This window comes from Gossypium hirsutum, chromosome D06 (genome assembly GCF_007990345.1).
Source record: "Gossypium hirsutum isolate 1008001.06 chromosome D06, Gossypium_hirsutum_v2.1, whole genome shotgun sequence".
Classification (NCBI taxonomy): domain Eukaryota; kingdom Viridiplantae; phylum Streptophyta; class Magnoliopsida; order Malvales; family Malvaceae; genus Gossypium; species Gossypium hirsutum.
In genome coordinates, this window is record NC_053442.1 from 586,104 (window position 1) to 604,555 (window position 18,452).

Here is an 18,452-nt window from a genome sequence, read left to right on the forward strand (position 1 = left end):
TCATGATGAAGCAATTTGCCATCTAAAAGTCAAAAAGTTAAATTTTGGTCCCAATTTTAGTGATGCAATAACTGAGACCCTAACTCAAGTCCTCCAATCACGTAAGCTAAAAATTTTCTTTATACTTCTTTAATGGTTTAATTTTACTCTCAAACCCTATATTTTTTGAATTTTTAAAATTTAACTATACATTTTTATCGTAATCATAAGTATCCACTATCGGTAGCAGTAATTAATTCTTTCGTAGCAGGTATTTCTCGAAGAGGTAAATGGCTGACCATGAAATGTACTCCATTCTCATGAGCAAGAATAGAACCTCGACCACATAATGGATGAACTGTGTAACTTTTAACTTTAGGAATTTTGTCCCTCTATCTTATTTGATTTTAAAATTGAAGTCCAATTAATGATAACTTTATTAAATTTGAATATGTGAAATTAATTGGATTTTAATTTTTAAATCAAGCCTCGAATATTTAAATGCCTCATATTTAATTAAAAAAAGTATATATTAGTATAATAAAATATTAATATATATTTTTTAAACTTTCGATATTCAATAATAATATTGAATCTCAATTAAATCTAAAGTCAAGTTAAACCATAATCTTATAAAAAAGAAAAGCTCTATTATATATATATATAGATATAGATATAAACTCGAATCCAAAACTTTATTGGATTATTGTAGCTATATCTATATAATAATATAGGGTTAATCTATTTTTGGGTTGAACTTAGCAATAGTTCCTACATTGGGATTTAAATTTTTTTTTATTCAAGTTATTCTCTGAACTTGACAACTATTCTCGTATTAAGACATGAAGTAGGCAATTGTTCACACTGGGACTTGAATTTTTTTTGTTCAAGTTAATCCCTAAACTTGGATAAATAAAATTCAAATCTCAATATGGGTAGAGACAAATTTAAGGGGGACAAGCAGAGGCCTTGCCCCCTAAAATTGAAAATTATTCAATTTAATCCCATCTTAAATAATGAAATTTTAAGTTAATATATGGCAAAATTTAACTTTGACTCCTAAAAATAAAAAAATTAATATTTAATCCTTTTAAAAATAATGAAATCATAAATTAATAAATGATAAAATTATATTTTTATGTCTCAAAAATTTATAATTTTATTTCGGCCCTCATTAAAAAAATTCTAGATTCGCCCCTAAATATGGGAACAATTGCCAAGTTCAAGGACTAACATGAATGAAAAAAAAATTAAACCTCAATATGGAAACAATCACGAGATTCAGGGACTAACATAGAAATAAAAAATCTCAAGCCTCTATGAAAAGAATCTCTTATCTTCTGCCTATCTCTCGTTCCTTCGGCTGATCCTTAACTTGTCGGTTTATTTACTTACTTTCCGTTTTTCTCGATTTTCTCTTTTATTTTCCTTCCTTTTTTCCCTTCGTTTTTTTTTCTTTGATTTTGATCATCAAAAAAGGCTTCTTTCATAACACAAGCTTTCCTTCAACTTCCAAAGATTCGTAATTCTCTAAAAACTTTGCTCTGATCGCTGATCAAAATCGACCCTTTTGATCATTTCATCTCTATACTAACACTTAGAGTCTTGATTTTTATCTATAATTTTTTCATTTAAAAAAATAATTTATGCTTTAATTATTGTAATTGAGTGTTGATCTTTGGTGGGTTTTTATTTTTCCCTTTAAAGATATTATCTTTACACAAAAAATATCTGATATATGATATTTTTATTTGTTTCAAATTGTGGGGTAGGTTCTGAAAGAGGGACCAAAAAGAAAGATGGTTTGTTTGCAAGGACCGGTGATTTGCCCCGCCGTTGATAGCAAGCAAGTTGGGGTTTATACGCTGCCGTTTAATGGGCCTTTTCCGAGGACTAGATTGCATCGAAGTGATATATGGGGATATAGAGGGATAGTTGATGGAAAAGGTAAGCCACGTGGCATTTCCGGTCACCTGAAACGGCGGAGGAGGTTTAACACCACGGTGCAGTGTATGTTTAGTTCATCTTCCGATGGGAATGGAAGTATGGCTGAGAATTTCAATGAGAACAATGAAGATTATGTTAATTCTAGTGTGGTTGAAGCTGGTATGTGGTTTTTAAGCTAATGAATTACTTCGTATTTGATGTTATTGTCGTATTCGAATTCGATATAGACTCGGGTTTTATATGTAGAGAATTGTTGATATGTTGTTGTATGAATTCAGATATAGAATCGGTTTTTTGTATATGGATAATTGTTGATATGATATGAAATGATATGATATATATGTTTGTTTCATATGTAGTTGAGGTGAGGAGTGGAGCTGATGGATTTATGATCAAAATGAGGGATGGTAAGCATTTAAGATGTGTCCATAACAATCCTCAAGGTGGTCATCTCCCGGATTATGCACCGCATCCTGCTATCGTTCTGAAGATGGAAGATGGGACCGGTCTTCTTCTCCCGATCATTGTTTGTATGTGATCATTTTACTTGATCCTTCTATCTCTTGGCTCTGTTTATTAGCTTTTATTGTTGACGTTTGATTTCAATTTCAGTGGAGATGCCAAGTGCGTTGCTCATGGCAGCATTACGTAATGTCCAAATCGTATGTTATTGCTTTCTCTCCCATTGAGTTAGGATTGGAATCGGTTTTGTATTGAATATGAATCATAACATATGTTTTGACTATCATTTCCAGGCTAGACCTACTATGTATCAAGTAGTGAAGAACATGATTGACAAGATGGGCTACACGGTACAGTTCATTTCTGCCACCATATTCGGACTTATCTTCATTCATTCGAGATCTGATTGTGAATTCATGATGTTTATGTCGGGTTTTTGCAGGTAAAGCTTGTTCGAGTTACTAAAAGAGTACACGAGGCCTATTTTGCACAGCTTTATCTGACCAAGGTATACATGTACTTCAATGTTGAACTTCCGGTTCCACTATTAGCACATTCGTGTGACATTTAACTTGGGGATATTCTTGTATAGTCTTCATCGACTCATGTTGGATGATGTTCTCACAGGTCGGTGATGAGACAGAGTCTGTCTGTTTTGACCTTAGGCCTTCTGATGCCATCAACATTGCCGTGAGGTGCAAGGTACTCGTTACGTGTTATTTTCTAGTATAGTTCCTTTTTGGTAAAAGTATCATGGAGGTCCCTGTAGTAGGAGTCGGATTGTGTTTTGCCCTCTCTAGTCAAAAAATGGGTAAATTAGTCCCTTTATGTTAGAACAAAGAGCAAACTGGTTTTTCTGTTAAAAATTAGTCCCTGTATGTCATGCTGACGTACATTGTCTAGTTATTCCATCGAGCACAACAGTTTTTAACAGTACAAATAGATGAATTTTTAACAGAAAGGACTAATTTGCTCTTTGATCTAAATATATAGGGATTAATTTGCTGATTTTTAAGAGGGGGAAAATGCAATTTAACTTCTAGTACAAGAGCTTCTATGGTACTTTTACCATTCCTTTTCTTTTTTCTTTCTTACCAAATGCTTGTGTTATGCAGGTACCTATACAAGTTAACAAGTACTTGGCATACAGTGACGGTATGTGCGTAATCGAACCAGGGAAGTTGTCAACACAGTCCCCAGCTTCAGACGGCTTATTATTCACCGAACTTGATCAGTTAGATTGCTTTTGCTCTTTTATCAAGATAATAGAACACGCTTACACTTGCAGTTTCCAAACAGTTAGAATGTAACATGCTTTAATTTACGTTTCCAGGCCAAGCGGTCAGCATTGCCTCGACACAGAGGAGTTCAACATTGTCTGTGACTTAAACAAGGCTATCAATCAGGAACGCTACAAGGATGCCGGTAACATCCTCTCACTCGTTCTCCCTTATCTATTCAATTGTAGCTTGCGTCTTTTAACATATATCATTGTGATACTCTCCGACAGCCGACTTGAGAGACAAGCTAGGTCAGTTTCGAGCTCAAAGGAACTTGAAGAAATATACGTGACAGGTGGTGTTAATAAACCCAAATTAGGTTGAATCCTTTAAGGTCTAATTGTGTTTCTTATATTAGTCTCCGGCTCCAGTCAATAGACCATTGACGAGTTCTTATTGATGTCTCAGTTGTTCCATTGCCGACTCCGATTGTAAATAGGAATTATTGTTGGAAGCCGATAAACTCAGCTGGGCAGTGGCAACATACGGTAGCGAAGCAATCGGTTCGGTTATATATATGTTATCTTCTACCAAATATGTAAGGGGGGAAGTATGTAAATATATGTATAGATACATACATTTAAGAAAAATGGGATGTAATATGCTAGATTAAGCTCGTTGGTTTATGCTTATCAATTTATAATGCCATTTTTAATACTAAAAATGGATAAAATTTTACTTTTTGATTTAATGTAGAAATATTAATTTAAATTTTTTTAATAAAGGGAATAAAATATAATTTAACTCTTAATATAAGGACAGATTAATTTGATTATTTTTTTAACAAAATATAATCTAACTCTTAATATAAGGACATACTAGCAGATCAATTAAATGTAAGATCAATTAAATGTTTTAAATTTAAGGCGATTGAAATTGAAATTATTCAAACTCGAAATTGGCTCTAACTAAAATTACCCTAATTTTTTAAGACTCAAATTAAACCGATACATATTTAAAAAACTTTCAAAATTCACTCAACTGAAAATATTCAAAAAAATTTAGAATTATCAATTTGTTATTCCAAAGAAAGATCATTCATATCAACTGACATTCATTTTCCTTCCATAAAAGAAGTAACCTTAAAACATACTCAAATTTGTCAATAACATTGGCAGTTTAAGATAATACTAAGAACAAGCCATATATGCTTATCAGCTACTAAAAAGAAATGGAGCTTCTTTTAAACGTACAAGAAGTAATACATCTGGAATATGTGAGATTTATAAAGATCATCATCCTCCATAACATACAAAAACATCTCTAGCATGTCTTTTCTGAGTTCAAAATCGTAACATCTTGCCGGTCCATGATTGATTCTGCTCGTCCTTACGAATCATGCATGTTGTCTGAAATTTGGATGTAGTAGCTCTATTACTCGAGTTTTTTTGTTTTCTCACTGTTACAAATACATTAGATTTCACAAGTACAATACAAGTTGTATAAATATATATCCGACCAACTATAATATAGAATCAAATCAATACAAAGTATAACAGACAAAAAACTGGACTAAACCCTCACATGGCATACACACATGGTGGGACGAAGATCCACACATCACAATTGTGCACGATGAAACTCAAACCTGGGTACTCAAGGAGTCAGGGTCTCCGTTTTTTTCACTATTACAAATACAATACAAGTTGTATAGATATAATATCCGACCAACTATTAATGTAGAATCAAACTCGTAGACAAACTCACTCATGGCATATGCACATGGTGGGATGAAGACCCACACATCACAATTGTGCTTGATGGGACTTGAACCTAGGTACTCAAGGACTCGTCTCCGCCTTAACCAACAAGCCAAGGCCTCATTGGCATTACTCGGGCTTTTAAGTACAACTTAACAAGGTTCTCTATGGTTATCCACGTTTATTCCTCCTCTTAAGGAGACTATGTTAGAATGAGTTAGTATATAAACTTGGTGGTGGTTCGGAGTTGAATGGACAAAACTTAAGACTTAAAACATTCATTTAGGTCCTTTTCACTCAAGCCTTCAACTTTAAAATATACATTTACATACAAGCAAGACTTCACAACAATCGCAAAACAAAGCTGATTCTCGAGTATAATAGGCTTTGGTAGAGATGGACATTTGGCAACTAATGCAAAAGTTTTATGTTTCTAAGCTAATGAATCTAGGTCCCTGAATTAGGAGTAATTTATCCAGAAAATCCATCATGGAGGCCCTTGTACTAGGAGTCAAATTGCTTTTTGCCACCTTTACTCGAAAAATAGGCAAATTAGTCCCTATACATTAGATTACAGAGCACAATGGTCCTTCTGTTAAAAAATCCATCCATTTTTATTGTTAAAAATAAGATCCTGTACATCAAAGTAACTGTTTAATTATTTTATCAACCATGCCAATTTTTAGCAGTAGAAATGGATGAAATTTTTAACAAAAAGGACCGGTTTACTCTTTGATCTAATGTACAATGACTAATTTGCTCATTTTTTGAGTAAAGGAGGCAAAACACAATCTGACTCCTAGTACAAGAGCCTCCATGATACTTTTACCCAGTTTATCCTACTAAAACATTAGCAGAAATAAAAAACATGTGGTTGTTACCCACAATGCCAAGTTAGGTAGTATACGAATTTACTCGAATCAATAAGAGCAGATAAAGCTAAGAAATGATCTCCCAAGAATTGAAATATCTTTCTCATAAGTGTGGAATCAACTGAACTATAACAAATAAAAATAATATTGAAGCATTGAAGAAATACCTGGCAAGCCAGAAATATGTGTGAAATTGCAGACATAGAACTCTAGGACGAGAATGGACCTCGCTCAACCGTCCAAGCTTTCTAGACCTGGCATCTCCATTTCTGTCTGGACAAAAGGTCTACAAAATTCCAATACAGACTACCCAGAGGTGAATAATTTCAGTAAGCATAAACATCAAATCAAGAGTTAAACAATCTACCATGTTGATTTCACACATATCCCAAAACATGGTAGAGCTTTTCATGAAGAGGTCATATCTTCAAATCAAATGCATTTTAAGCTACAGGCTTATGGCCGAGGAGACCATGGACCATGCTAACCACGCACAGAAGATATCAGTCAAAAACAAAAGGACAGCAGAGCTTCTACAGAAAGAAACATGATGAAAAATGAAAATGTACATTAATGTAAACCAAAAATCAAACCCCTGTTAGGCATGCTTTTAGTGTCTGTTCCAATCATAACTCAAGCTGTTTTCTATAAGAAGTTTATTATGCTAATTATTTCAAATGCAAGCATTACATTAATTGATCAGGTTTAAGAAGGAAAAAGAACATTCACAATTAGACTTTCACAAAAAAAATTCTGCTTTGATAAGCTTCAAAGGAAGAGTGCATTTAAGAAAGTCTGCTAATAACTTCAATTTTCACCACCATAAAATACCATCAAAGCTTCCACTAAAAACAGTAATTTCAATATCCAGCTGTATGAATTAATTGGTTGCGCGGGCTCATGATATAATGGCAGTAAGTGGTTGATAGTTGATACATCATTTTCCCTGTTAGCCCAAACCCTTGCAGTCTTATCATTTTCTCTTTTTCTCTCTTGTGAAGCTCCCGCTGGTCATGGAATGAACCCACACTCCTGAAACCAGATGACATGCATGTATTGTAAGCATTACAACTACATAATGTTTTGAGTGCAAATGCATTAACTCTTTCAAGCATGAATAATCATCTTTCTACATGATACTAGCAAAACTGAAAACAGAAGCGATATAAACAGGAAAAGTTCAATGGCAAACTGGTCTAAATTTTCCTTCAAGGGTTGAAAAATAGTGTAGTTCTATAAAAAATGATAAATTATTTATAGACTAGAAAGACCAAAGTATAGGAGTAACATTTCTGGTAAATTATCAACTATCCTATGGTAAGAGTAAGACAAACTGGATAGCAAATTTCAGAGTTATGCATAGCATATCTGATTTCGAGAAAGTCTATGTTATGCTGGGCGTTATACAACAAATTGGACAAGCATTCCAACCAAGTAGCCCCTCTCATAGGCAAATCTGACCATAAATCAATACGCAACTGCTGTGAAAGTAGAGGACCATTTCATTTCCACGTAAGAAGAAAGAAAATAATAATAATAAAATAAACAAGCATAAATCTCTAAGCAAAATATACAGCAATAAATTAGTTTCTCAAAGGGAAATCCAAAAGTTGCAAAATGAGGTGAAGGAAGAACTTGAGCCCAAAGATAAGTAATTCTGATATTCACTCCTACAACTTTACTTCTACGAAACATATAAGAACTAATTGCACTTACCAGTACAAATCTTCAGGAAAAGAAAATGTCTTTTAAAGCACATCTTTTATGTCAATACTTCTTCATATGTGTCCCTTCTAGCAGCTTTATCACCTTTTATGCTCAGTTTTTGCCATCTGACAATAACAGTTGACAATCTTCTTATCTAACTTGTAATAGTCCTCCATTTTCTTCAAAGGTTTCAAATCCAGATCAATGAAATACACCTAGAAATTTGCAACTTAGATAAGATATACAGTAACACGAGAAGAAAGTAGCAAACCTTGTCATAAAGGACTTCAATTTCAGCCCAAAACAATTTCCTTACTATATTAAAACAGAGAGCTATATGATGTTTTCTCTGGATTTGTTACAAAGATTGAGCAAATTACTAAATCCACAGCAAAAATATATTTGCAAACCATAAAAAAGTTTTGACTTTAGAACCTCAAAACGGTTTTGAACAAGAAGACCAAAGCGTATCAAAAAAAGCATTTCAAGAGATTCCTTTTCAAATGCCATGAAAATACTAAATAAAATATTTTAGCTTTAATAATGGACAGAAGATGCAACTGAGAATGGCAAGAAAGTCTACCTTGTACTCAAAAACTTGCTTAGTTGATCCTAGATATACAGTACTGTGAGAAGATTCAGATAGCACATCTCCATCAACCATTGGTCTAAAACTAATCATCAAACTACAGTCCTTTACAGTAGCAGATATCAAATAATCCTTCACAATCTTCAAGCTTTCTTCCAAAGGAATGGAGTGCAAAGAAGTATGACGGTTTGATAATTTGTCTTTACTCAGTTCTCTACAAACCATACAAGGTTGAGAAATTATGTTATAATATGCATGAATTGCCCCTTCAATGTCATAAGCATCGAGCTTCTGAACTTCAAGAAGTTGATCTAATACTCCCGAACTGTAAACTGTCTCAGCAACAAGCTGTATAAAGCTAGTTTTGCACATGCCATCATCTGCCTTAATGACATCCTTGAGTGAATCTTCAAACGCCTCACCGACCAGAACAGTAGTACTGCCTGCACCACCACCCAAGCCCCCGAATACGATAGAGCCATTCAGAAATACACGGAAATTATTCTGAGGGGTGGCATATAGAGCTTCAATAGCTTTACATATCCTGTCTAGGGATCCAGAGAACAAATCCAGTGGATTATATTCACTATATTCTGATATCTGTAAATATTTTTGAAATGTCAGAAATATTAAGGAAGTGAGAATAAACATAAATATTAACAAAAAGTGACCATATTAGCTATCAGGGGAAGAAAGGGGCCAGAATAGACACTCTTCTCTTGCATGTGGACATAATAGTGACTTAGCACACACACAAATTAATAATTAAATAACTAACTAAACGATAAAATATAAAGAAACAAAAGTTACCTCTTGATTATGCAACTTCAGTTCTTGGTGCATTTTAAATCGACTTAGAGTTCTTTTAACAGCATTTTCTTCAGCTATGAATCTTGAAATTGGGAGAAATCCACATTTGGGCTACTTCACCGAAACAAATGGAAAGTAAAACTTTAGTAGAGCGAATGAAAATGCATAACAGACACAAACGTAGTTGATAACACAGATATTGAGGGAAAAGAGACGTAAAAAGGTATCCACCTTTATCTCAACTGTTATACATGGTCCACCTTTAACAGTACCTGAAATAAAGAAAGTGCAATGATATGAAATCCTAATGGAGGCTTTGCCATATTGCATAACTTAAATATTATTTTTTAATGGAACCCAATTTCATATTTGGTTATATTCAAGTACTTGCATTTGACATCAGAGCTAAGTTCTAGGAAAATGAAATTGAGGAAGACCACATACATGTCTATAAGCTCTTCTCAAACTGTTGGATTTTCGCACATAAACACATTGCGCAGGTACAAGTTACCATTTACCAATCTAGTTAAAAAATCACATTAAGAAAAAAGAATCTTCATCTGGCTACTTTGCTCAAAGTAATTTTAGATGTACAAAATTCCATATAGAAAACATATGGAGAGCTACTTCCTAGTCCTTTCCTTGCCATAGAACTCTATCAGGAAAATATTTTGGCACCAGCATTCTAGATTGGAAGGTAGTTATAAACCCATCTAACTAAACTTAGCTGAACAAGATTAAGAAGTCCTATTTTCCACTGTCTGTAAGAGTGGGAAAAAATATATCCTCCCTTAACATTTCTAAAAACATGAGACAAAGCATCAAAATTTATAAGGAAAAGATTGAAATTTACCATTCATAAAGACTGAATGATCCGATATGATCAGAACAGAATCACGATTCACATCAACCTGTGATGAATCAATTCGACAAGCAGGCCGACGACAAGTCACATTCTTCTCAACTGACAAGAGGAATTCCTTAGTTACACGAACACGCATCTGCCAAGCTCAGAACCAAACACATTAAGTATCAATCAATATGCAAATTATAAAAAGCTCATAAAAACTGAAATCAGAATTATGATAAGCAGTACATATATCTATTTGACAATACCCCGGCATCGACATGTTGTGGTCCTAACAATGGGCTCATTACATGCTTGACATAAAGTTGCTGTACAATCTCTCTGTTTGGCCACACCATTAGCTCCTTATATTCTCGCCAAAGAAGCCGTTCATGCGCTGTTAGAACTTCATTTTCGTTCACTCTACTTTTCCCCTTACGTTGTGACTTTTGTATTCTCATCACTTTCCCAATCTTTTTTCATCATTATATCAACAAAATCCCAAACCAAAAATAAAATAAAATAAGCAAACATGATACTAACATTTCCAATGTTAAATTTTTTGAATAAAATTCAAAATTACTTACAAATGAGGGAGATGATCCAGTGTAAGCGAGAACAAGATTAGCAGCTCCTTCACCTCTATAAACCCAATCAACCGCATCCTCTTTGTCTAAAATCACCATCTCCATTTTAATCTACGACGGCTGCGATTCATAAACTAATCAACAAAAACACAATAGCTAAAAATTCAAAAAAAAAATTGAAACGAATCAAATACCTGATCGGGAAATTTCTACAATGGAGAGTAAATTAAAAGCTGTAAAAAATGGATAAAATCGAGAATGAGTTAATAAGTGAAAACAAAGCGTTGTAGCTTATCATCATCATCATCATCATCTTCGTCTTGAAAATTACTAATTAGAGAAAAAAATTTGACAGGACGGCTTTAGTTTTCAACTTTAATTTTCTTTTAATGGAAAATGGCGGGACTGTAATCAGTATTAGCTCAGCTTTTAGTTGACTGTAAAACAAAATTGAAATTGAAAATTCTTTTTGGCTGCACAGCTCAAATAGGTTTTTTATTAATTTTAGGATTTCCATTCCAGTGTAAGATTATAATTTAATAGTGTTTATTCTATTGCTTCTTTAATTTTAAAATATTTTAACTGAATACTCGAAATATTAATATTGTATCAGTCAAGTCCTTCGGCCAGCTTAATCAATTTGGGCATTAAATGTTAATTTAAGTATGACTTGGATTATTAACAGGTTTGTACTTATTACATGGACAACTTCGATATAACATGTTAAAAAAATCCTTCTAAATTTTATTTTTTAATTTGTTAGATCCAAGCTATCCATGTAATGGTGCGTGTGTTGTCACAATTTGATTTAAGTGTATTAAATATGGTTCACGTTAGATCTAAATTGACAAGTAAGCTGATGAAAGAACTTGGTTAATAAATATTGATACTTCAAAAACTCAATTATAATATTTTGAAGTTTAGAGACTGATTTAAAATTTAAATGATAGTTTCGGTGTGTTTGTTGAAAACTACCCCTTAGGTTTAATTATAAGCATATATAAGTAGTACATTTTGAAGGTTTAATTCACGTTTTAATTTCTCCATTATGCTAAGATTTAGGATTTAATCCTTTTTATAACACCCCTTGCTTTGATCGTCGATGATTTCAAATAAGCGATGCTACAATTAATGTCTAAAGGCACCCTGTAGCCGTTCTAATGTTCTTTCGGCTTTTAAAAATCCAAATCTTAATATAATTAATTAAATCTAAACATTTATGCATCATTTCACAATATACTCCATCAATAAGCAACAACATCATCAATTTAGGTTGAGATATCGATACCTTAAGATAGAAGTATCCATACAAAAAGGGTAGGTATCGACACAATACCCCTCTCAAAACTTAATTTAGATATTGACTTCAAAGACTTGAGACAGATATCGATATTTAGGTGTAAGGCAATCCAAAATCCCGTTCAAAACAAACAAGCCTAATTCCATACCATAACATTTTGAAACACTCCAAGGCATTATACTAAATTAAACACCACCAACCATACACAAATCATAACATTACATGTGATACTTTTTAGCAGATACATACCAAGGTCTTTAAGATATAAAATAAGCTTAGGTAGATGCCAAATATATACACTATATGAACATAATCAAAATAATATTAAATGCATATATACATTGTTTCAGGTATGACTCTGATTGATTCAAAGTCTGACTATAATTTTCTCGAATCTAATCTTTGACGTGAAAAACAATCTAACGTGTTAAATATACATTTATGTTTCCTATAACTTTAGAAATAATCAATCAAACCCTTTAATTAATATTTTTAATCTATCGATGTTATTCACCTTGTGCTAAAAAGTGCAAATCATGTTAATCTCATCATTCTGACCATTTTGTTATCTAATTGTCTTGTTCTCATATTACTAACCATAGCATTATTCATGCATATTCAATTTATTAACTATGTTTCAAGTCTTTTACCAACTTAACATTACAAGGCTATTATTTTAACTATTAGACACATTCACAATAGTTCAATCACAATAACATTATGGTAAGTTGGAATTCAATGAGCACTTATAATACTCCAAGCTTATCAAAATGAAATTAAATTCTTCTCCTCTTTTCAACAAAGGACCTTCTCTTTACCCTTGGTTCCACCACATCCCTCAATCACTTTGTGAAAGTTGAACGTCGATAATGACAATGAATCGCAAAGAAAGAGAGAAAATATAACACACAAAATTTTACATAGAAACTCTTTTGGGAAAAAACCACAGGCAGAGGAGAAGAAAATTCACTATGTTGAATTCGAATCATACAAGAAGAGTATAGACTATGTCTATTTATAGGTTTGTAAAACCATATTCTAATAAAAGTTTAATAGAAGTAATGCAGTAAGGTTAAAGTACCTTATTCTAATAAAATATCAAATAGAGGAAGTAAACTTCTATACGAGTTCTACTTGTGCAGCTCGCAGATCCCCTATCTTGCCACTTGTATTTTATTTTAAGAGGAATTTGAGTCACGCAATTCTAACACACTTTATCTTCACAAAACACATATAATAACACAAATCAATCACAATTCGCAAAGTAGATAACATGTAATATAATTCTAATACATATCTTTAAACATGAATGTAACTTAACCATACTTTCTCACCCTTCACCACTTTAACACCTCAACTTTAAAACCTAGCTTCTCCTTCACATTCTCCTTCAAATCAACGCTTCCTTTGATGAGTAATAATCTTTCAGTGACCTAGGTGGTGAGGTCTCTCTATGGTGTCATGAAAACCTAATAGATTGATGCAATGAAAGGATGGGATGACAAGTTTTTTTGTACAATTTCCTCTTGGTCAAACGGTAAAAGAAGAGTATTTAAAAATGCTTGTTGTCACTCTATCCTTTCTCTATCATGTGAACGTAAATGCATAAAATGGTTTATTAGTACTTCCCCCTTACACCATCGTTCTCATACATACATTGTGGACTACATGTCAATCTAACCTATTGCCACCATTCCATGTTTTTGACACCTTTTACTCCACTTGAACCAGCTATATGCATGAGAGTGAGAAAGTTCCTTATTCTTCCTTTCATTTTCATATTGCTTTCTCCATGTTATTCCACTAACCTAATTTAGTGGCTAATATTACTTCTAACAAAGTTAATGGCAATTTAATGGTTAGAATTAAACCTCACTTTAATCTAATTTCCATTAATCACAAATTCTAATATGATGTCCATTTTACCTCTTCACCACAATTCATTCATAAAATTAAGTTTAAATTTAATATGTGATTTCCCATTTCTCATGGTTTATTAACCCAAAAAGTCCTCCTACATAATATTAAAACAAAGGTCTAATTTTACATTTAATCTCTCATACTTCATTTCCATTCCAATCTAGTCCATAATGAAATTCTAAATTCCAATTTCCCTCCAATTTAATGATCTATCTGGGTTCAATTAAATATTGTTGATAATATACAAAATACGTCATCCTCAATAAACGAGAATATATTTCTTACCCATAAATTATACATGTTCATAAATAAGTTTCAAAATAATGGATGAAATTTTGTAATCAAACTTTTTAAAGATTCTTATTTTTCACTTTATGAATGCCTTTTGTTTGCTTTTCTTTTTCTACTAAATAGTCAAAGATGAAGGAAAGAGACACCTTATCAACCCTTTTATCCTCATCACTTGAGCATAAAAGGAAGTAAAAGAATGGTTAAAATATGTCGCAAGTCCTTATATTTTATTAGATTTTGAGATTTAGTCTATAAACTTAAAATTTTGAAAATTAAATTCTCTTTTTCAATTACAAAATCTTAGTTCAACTATTAAGACAGATAGTATTTTTGTCAAAATTTTCTAACCTACCATCTTGATTAGGTTGCTCTCATATTATTTGACATATAATTGACATAATATAAACGCTAACCGTTTTGATGATTGTACTAGAATTTTTAAATCTAAAAAGTTCAGTTCTTTTTAACTTTTAAAATATAGAAATTAAATTTCAAAATTTATCAAAATACAAACACTAACAACATATTTTGACAAAAAGAACTCGAAAGATTCTTTAGAGATTTTTTCCTTAATTATTGATGGATGGTGAATCACACCTCTATGTATTGTCGAGCCCATAGATTTTAAGAGTTTGTCAATGGTATTTATGCTATTTGAGTTAGTATTCAAGAGAGTTATAAATGCGTCACCTATTAATATTGAAAAAGTTCTAAAATAGATATTAGATGATGTTATTGGATAGGAAAGGGAAATTAAACGAATTTTGGGATTTTTTTTTCTCTTTTTTCTTCGCATGACTCAAGCAAGAATATTTTCCTAAATTAAGATTATGCATATTTAATTAAAATTAATGGTCCTAATTGATTAGAATTACTCATGGAAAAGTTATTGCACAATTCGGAGAAGAATAGCTTAAAACATTTCAAAAGCTTAAATCTTGTCCATGGGAACCCGACCCAATCAAAATCTTAGATCCGTTTATTAGGCTCGGGCCCAGGTTGGCCCAGAAAAATAAGTTTAAAATTTTGTTCAATTTTGACCTTGATAAAAATGATAAAACCCGAACCTGACTCGCCTGTATTAATTTTTTATTTATATATATTTTTAAAAAATATAATACATCAAATATACTAAAAGTAATAAAATAAATGTTTCCCTGCAAATTAAAAAAATATGTATATTTAAATAATACTAAGATAGGTGCAACTTAACAAGTAAATGCCTTTAAAATAGTAACAAAATTAACAATAAAAAAAAGTGATACAATATCCAAACAATAACAATAAAATAGTAGCAAGATAGTAGTGAAATGGTAGTGAAATGGTAGCAAAATAGTGAGAAAATAATAGGGAAATAGCAGCAAAACAATAAAAAACAACAATAAAACAATTATTTTTTCTTTTGGCAAATTTAGGCCAGGCTGGACCAAGCTCGGGCCAAAAAAGCCTTACCCAAGGCCCGACCTATTTTTTAGATAGGTCTTGTTTTTTTCCCCAAGCCTATTTTTCGAGCTCATATTTTTACCAAAACCCTCCCATTTTTCGAACGGCCTTCGAATTGGACCTATGGACAAACTTACCTACAACTAGATTTTGATAATCCATTCACTTTTTTTTTTACATTTTTTAATGAAAAATTTATATATATAAAAGGTAGAATTGTCGAGAGATCAAAATTGAGATTAATGTAAATTAAAGACTTGAATATAAATCTTTGGTCAAACACATGTAGTTCAATAAAGTTTTATGAAAAAAAATTATGTATGCATATAAATGGTGACATGGTTGTATGACAAAATTTGCTTGGATCCAAAATAAAAAAAATTATAAATTATACAAACAAATTGTTTCGAAAAAAAATCTTTTTAAAAGTAAATATTTCTTATTTTTGTGCAAAATAATCAAGAAATATTATTCTCAGAATACAATGTCTTTGTTCAAACAAAACAATTCGTACTGCACTTTTGAATTGTTTTTAAACTGAAATAAATTTAGTTGAAAACACTCGAAGATGAAATAATGATCCTGTATAGAATATTTCACTCAGAATTGAAGAACTCAAGTCATCTCTCAATTCTAATTATTAGTGTCTATATATAAAGTATCAATAGGTACCTCAAGGTTTTCAAGATCAGATCAGTGGTCAAACTGATCAAGTCATCAATTTACTAATCTAATTGATTCGTTCCGTTCGATTAAATAAATCACTAAAAATCCGGTCCAACTGATTTTTTGTCAAATTCAATGCTCTTCTTCGTATCGATATTCTAATGCCTGATCCAATGTGATTCAAATAACCTTATTGTACATATATACCTCTTTGAAAGGATACAACTTTTCCGACTCCGATTCAAACAACACCATTATTTGGTTTGAAAAGAAAGCTTTTTAATCTCAAAATTTATCCCTTAGGTATCAATGGTAATATCCTTGAACCAACTTGATGATTTGTCTTTCACAATTCAAATTGATCATCATCTCATACTTAGTCTATGTCTTTATCTTCTTTCTTTCTTTCTTTGATGTAATATGCATTATGAGATTGTTGCAAATATGTATATACCATATATCTATATTATATACAACAATAAATTATATTAGAATAAGTTTGACATAATCTTTTATTTGATACACATTTATCATATTTAGAGGTACTTATGGGTCGGGTTGAGTCGAATTTGGGCTGAGCCTAAGCATGATATTAACATACTCTATGTTTACTCAAACCCTGTCTGGCTTGAAATATGAGCTTAAAATTTTATCAAAACCCTCCTATATTTGCAAAAAACTAACCCAAGATCATTTTAAGCCCGCCTGTATTATTTTTTTAATTTTTGAAAAAAATATTTATATTATATTATTTTAATATCTAATAATTTTATAATTTTTTATTTATTGAAATTTTTCATATAGCCATATTAACATTATTTATTTTTTGCATAAGAGTAATATTATATATTTAGTATAGGTTTATTTTTTTAGTGTGTTCTAAATTACATAATATATAAAAATAACATAATATAAAATATTATAAACTAAAAAACGGGTCAAGTTCAGATTTTGAATATTCAAACCCGACCTCAACCCATATTTTAAATGAACTTAATTCTTTTTCCAAAATTATTTTTCAAATTTTATATTCGTACTTAAATCTTCGGGTTTTTTTTACCTAAATAGGATAGAAAAAAAATACTGAAATAGTATGTCAGAAATTTTTTTACCAAAATAGGTTATTTTTTCATTGGAGCCTATTAGATAGGCGCCAATGAATAAAATAATAATTTTTTTATTTTTTGAATAAAATATAATTTATACTTTTTTAATATATATTTTTAAAAAATACGGGTCAGAATACTGTTGGGTCGAGTCGGGTGGCGCCTACCTAGTAGGCGCCAATGGAGGAGCCTCATGCAGAGGCGCTAATGAAGGAGCCTCATGGAGAGGCGCCAATGGTGTCCTCTGCCCACCGTTGCATAAAAAGTTTATAATTTAAAAAGTTTATAGTTTGTGAATTTTTTTGAATAAATAATTTTGTTTATAATTTAAAAAGTTTATAGTTTGTGGATTTTTTAGAATATATTTTAGAAGATATTGTGAATTTTTTGTTATTAATTATTAATTATAAATTATCTATATTTAGTGTTTATAGTTTAGATTAGAATTTTGTAGAATATTTTAACTTTTTTGTATGAATATTATAATTTTTTTATGAATATTGTAATTTTGTATGAATATTGAAATCTTATCTAAATAAAATTACAATGGTTTAAAAATGTCTCCATAACTGCAACAAATTGTAGACAATTTTGTGATTCAAACCATATTTATGTAATGAAGTACATATCAATTTCTACTCGATTGAGACGATTGTCCAACATGGTAGTTTCGGAGAGGGCATTTACTCCGATTATGACCGGGTAATCTGCATACGCCACACAAATTCCCGTCAGATTTCTCCCTAATGTCCATTTCGTTATGGATTCTGGATGATTGCGGACGACCTTTCAGGTTTCTACGCAACCTTATGTCTGGGACTAGCTCGAAGGTCGCCGGAGGTACGTCCCAAGTAGATAGGTCAGGAAGCACGGGGAACTCATTTTCCCATACACGCAACGTGCGTTCGATGGTGTACACTTCATCGATAAATTGTTCTACATTGAA

The 18,452-nt window shown here is 31.7% G+C and overlaps 2 protein-coding genes across 3 annotated transcripts; one reads left to right on the plus strand and one right to left on the minus strand.

Annotated features, from left to right (window-relative positions):
• The first annotated feature begins 1,316 nt into the window (after nucleotides 1-1,316).
• On the plus strand, nucleotides 1,317-4,294 carry LOC107935093 (bifunctional nuclease 1). The gene is made up of 11 exons (XM_016867652.2): nucleotides 1,317-1,501; nucleotides 1,752-2,085; nucleotides 2,286-2,456; nucleotides 2,539-2,588; nucleotides 2,682-2,738; nucleotides 2,831-2,896; nucleotides 3,016-3,090; nucleotides 3,504-3,622; nucleotides 3,722-3,813; nucleotides 3,899-3,963; nucleotides 4,077-4,294. The coding sequence occupies exons 2-10, from the start codon at nucleotides 1,779-1,781 to the stop codon at nucleotides 3,958-3,960; spliced, it is 999 nt and encodes a 332-aa protein (XP_016723141.2). The 5' UTR covers nucleotides 1,317-1,501; nucleotides 1,752-1,778; the 3' UTR covers nucleotides 3,961-3,963; nucleotides 4,077-4,294.
• A 2,587-nt stretch (nucleotides 4,295-6,881) lies between these two features.
• Nucleotides 6,882-11,267, minus strand: LOC107935047 (inositol-pentakisphosphate 2-kinase). Of its 2 annotated transcripts, none has more exons than XM_016867588.2 (9): nucleotides 10,975-11,267; nucleotides 10,781-10,891; nucleotides 10,463-10,666; nucleotides 10,200-10,347; nucleotides 9,578-9,618; nucleotides 9,347-9,457; nucleotides 8,531-9,136; nucleotides 7,957-8,162; nucleotides 6,882-7,272 (listed from the first exon to the last, which is right to left on the minus strand). In XM_016867588.2, exons 2-8 carry the CDS (start codon nucleotides 10,883-10,885, stop codon nucleotides 8,046-8,048), a joined length of 1,332 nt encoding a protein of 443 aa, XP_016723077.1. In that variant the 5' UTR covers nucleotides 10,886-10,891; nucleotides 10,975-11,267; the 3' UTR covers nucleotides 6,882-7,272; nucleotides 7,957-8,045. The 2 variants fall into 2 exon arrangements, with proteins under 2 accessions (XP_016723077.1, XP_016723075.1); XM_016867586.2 differs by having other exon boundaries at nucleotides 10,781-10,900.
• Between the last annotated feature and the right edge of the window lie 7,185 nt (nucleotides 11,268-18,452).

What these genes read in the sequence shown, in the direction of transcription:
- LOC107935047 (XM_016867588.2), bottom strand. Translation starts at nt 10,885, where the DNA reads ATGGAGATGGTGATTTTAGACAAAGAGGATGCGGTTGATTGGGTTTAT. An exon ending in CTGGATCATCTCCCTCATTT is followed by an intron (nt 10,667 to 10,780) that starts GTAAGTAATTTT and finishes TGATGAAAAAAG; the next exon opens with ATTGGGAAAGTGATGAGAAT. An exon ending in TGAAGTTGCATAATCAAGAG is followed by an intron (nt 9,137 to 9,346) that starts GTAACTTTTGTT and finishes AAATATTTACAG; the next exon opens with ATATCAGAATATAGTGAATA.
- LOC107935093 (XM_016867652.2), top strand. Translation starts at nt 1,779, where the DNA reads ATGGTTTGTTTGCAAGGACCGGTGATTTGCCCCGCCGTTGATAGCAAG. An exon ending in TTCTAGTGTGGTTGAAGCTG is followed by an intron (nt 2,086 to 2,285) that starts GTATGTGGTTTT and finishes TTTCATATGTAG; the next exon opens with TTGAGGTGAGGAGTGGAGCT. An exon ending in TCTTCTCCCGATCATTGTTT is followed by an intron (nt 2,457 to 2,538) that starts GTATGTGATCAT and finishes TTTCAATTTCAG; the next exon opens with TGGAGATGCCAAGTGCGTTG.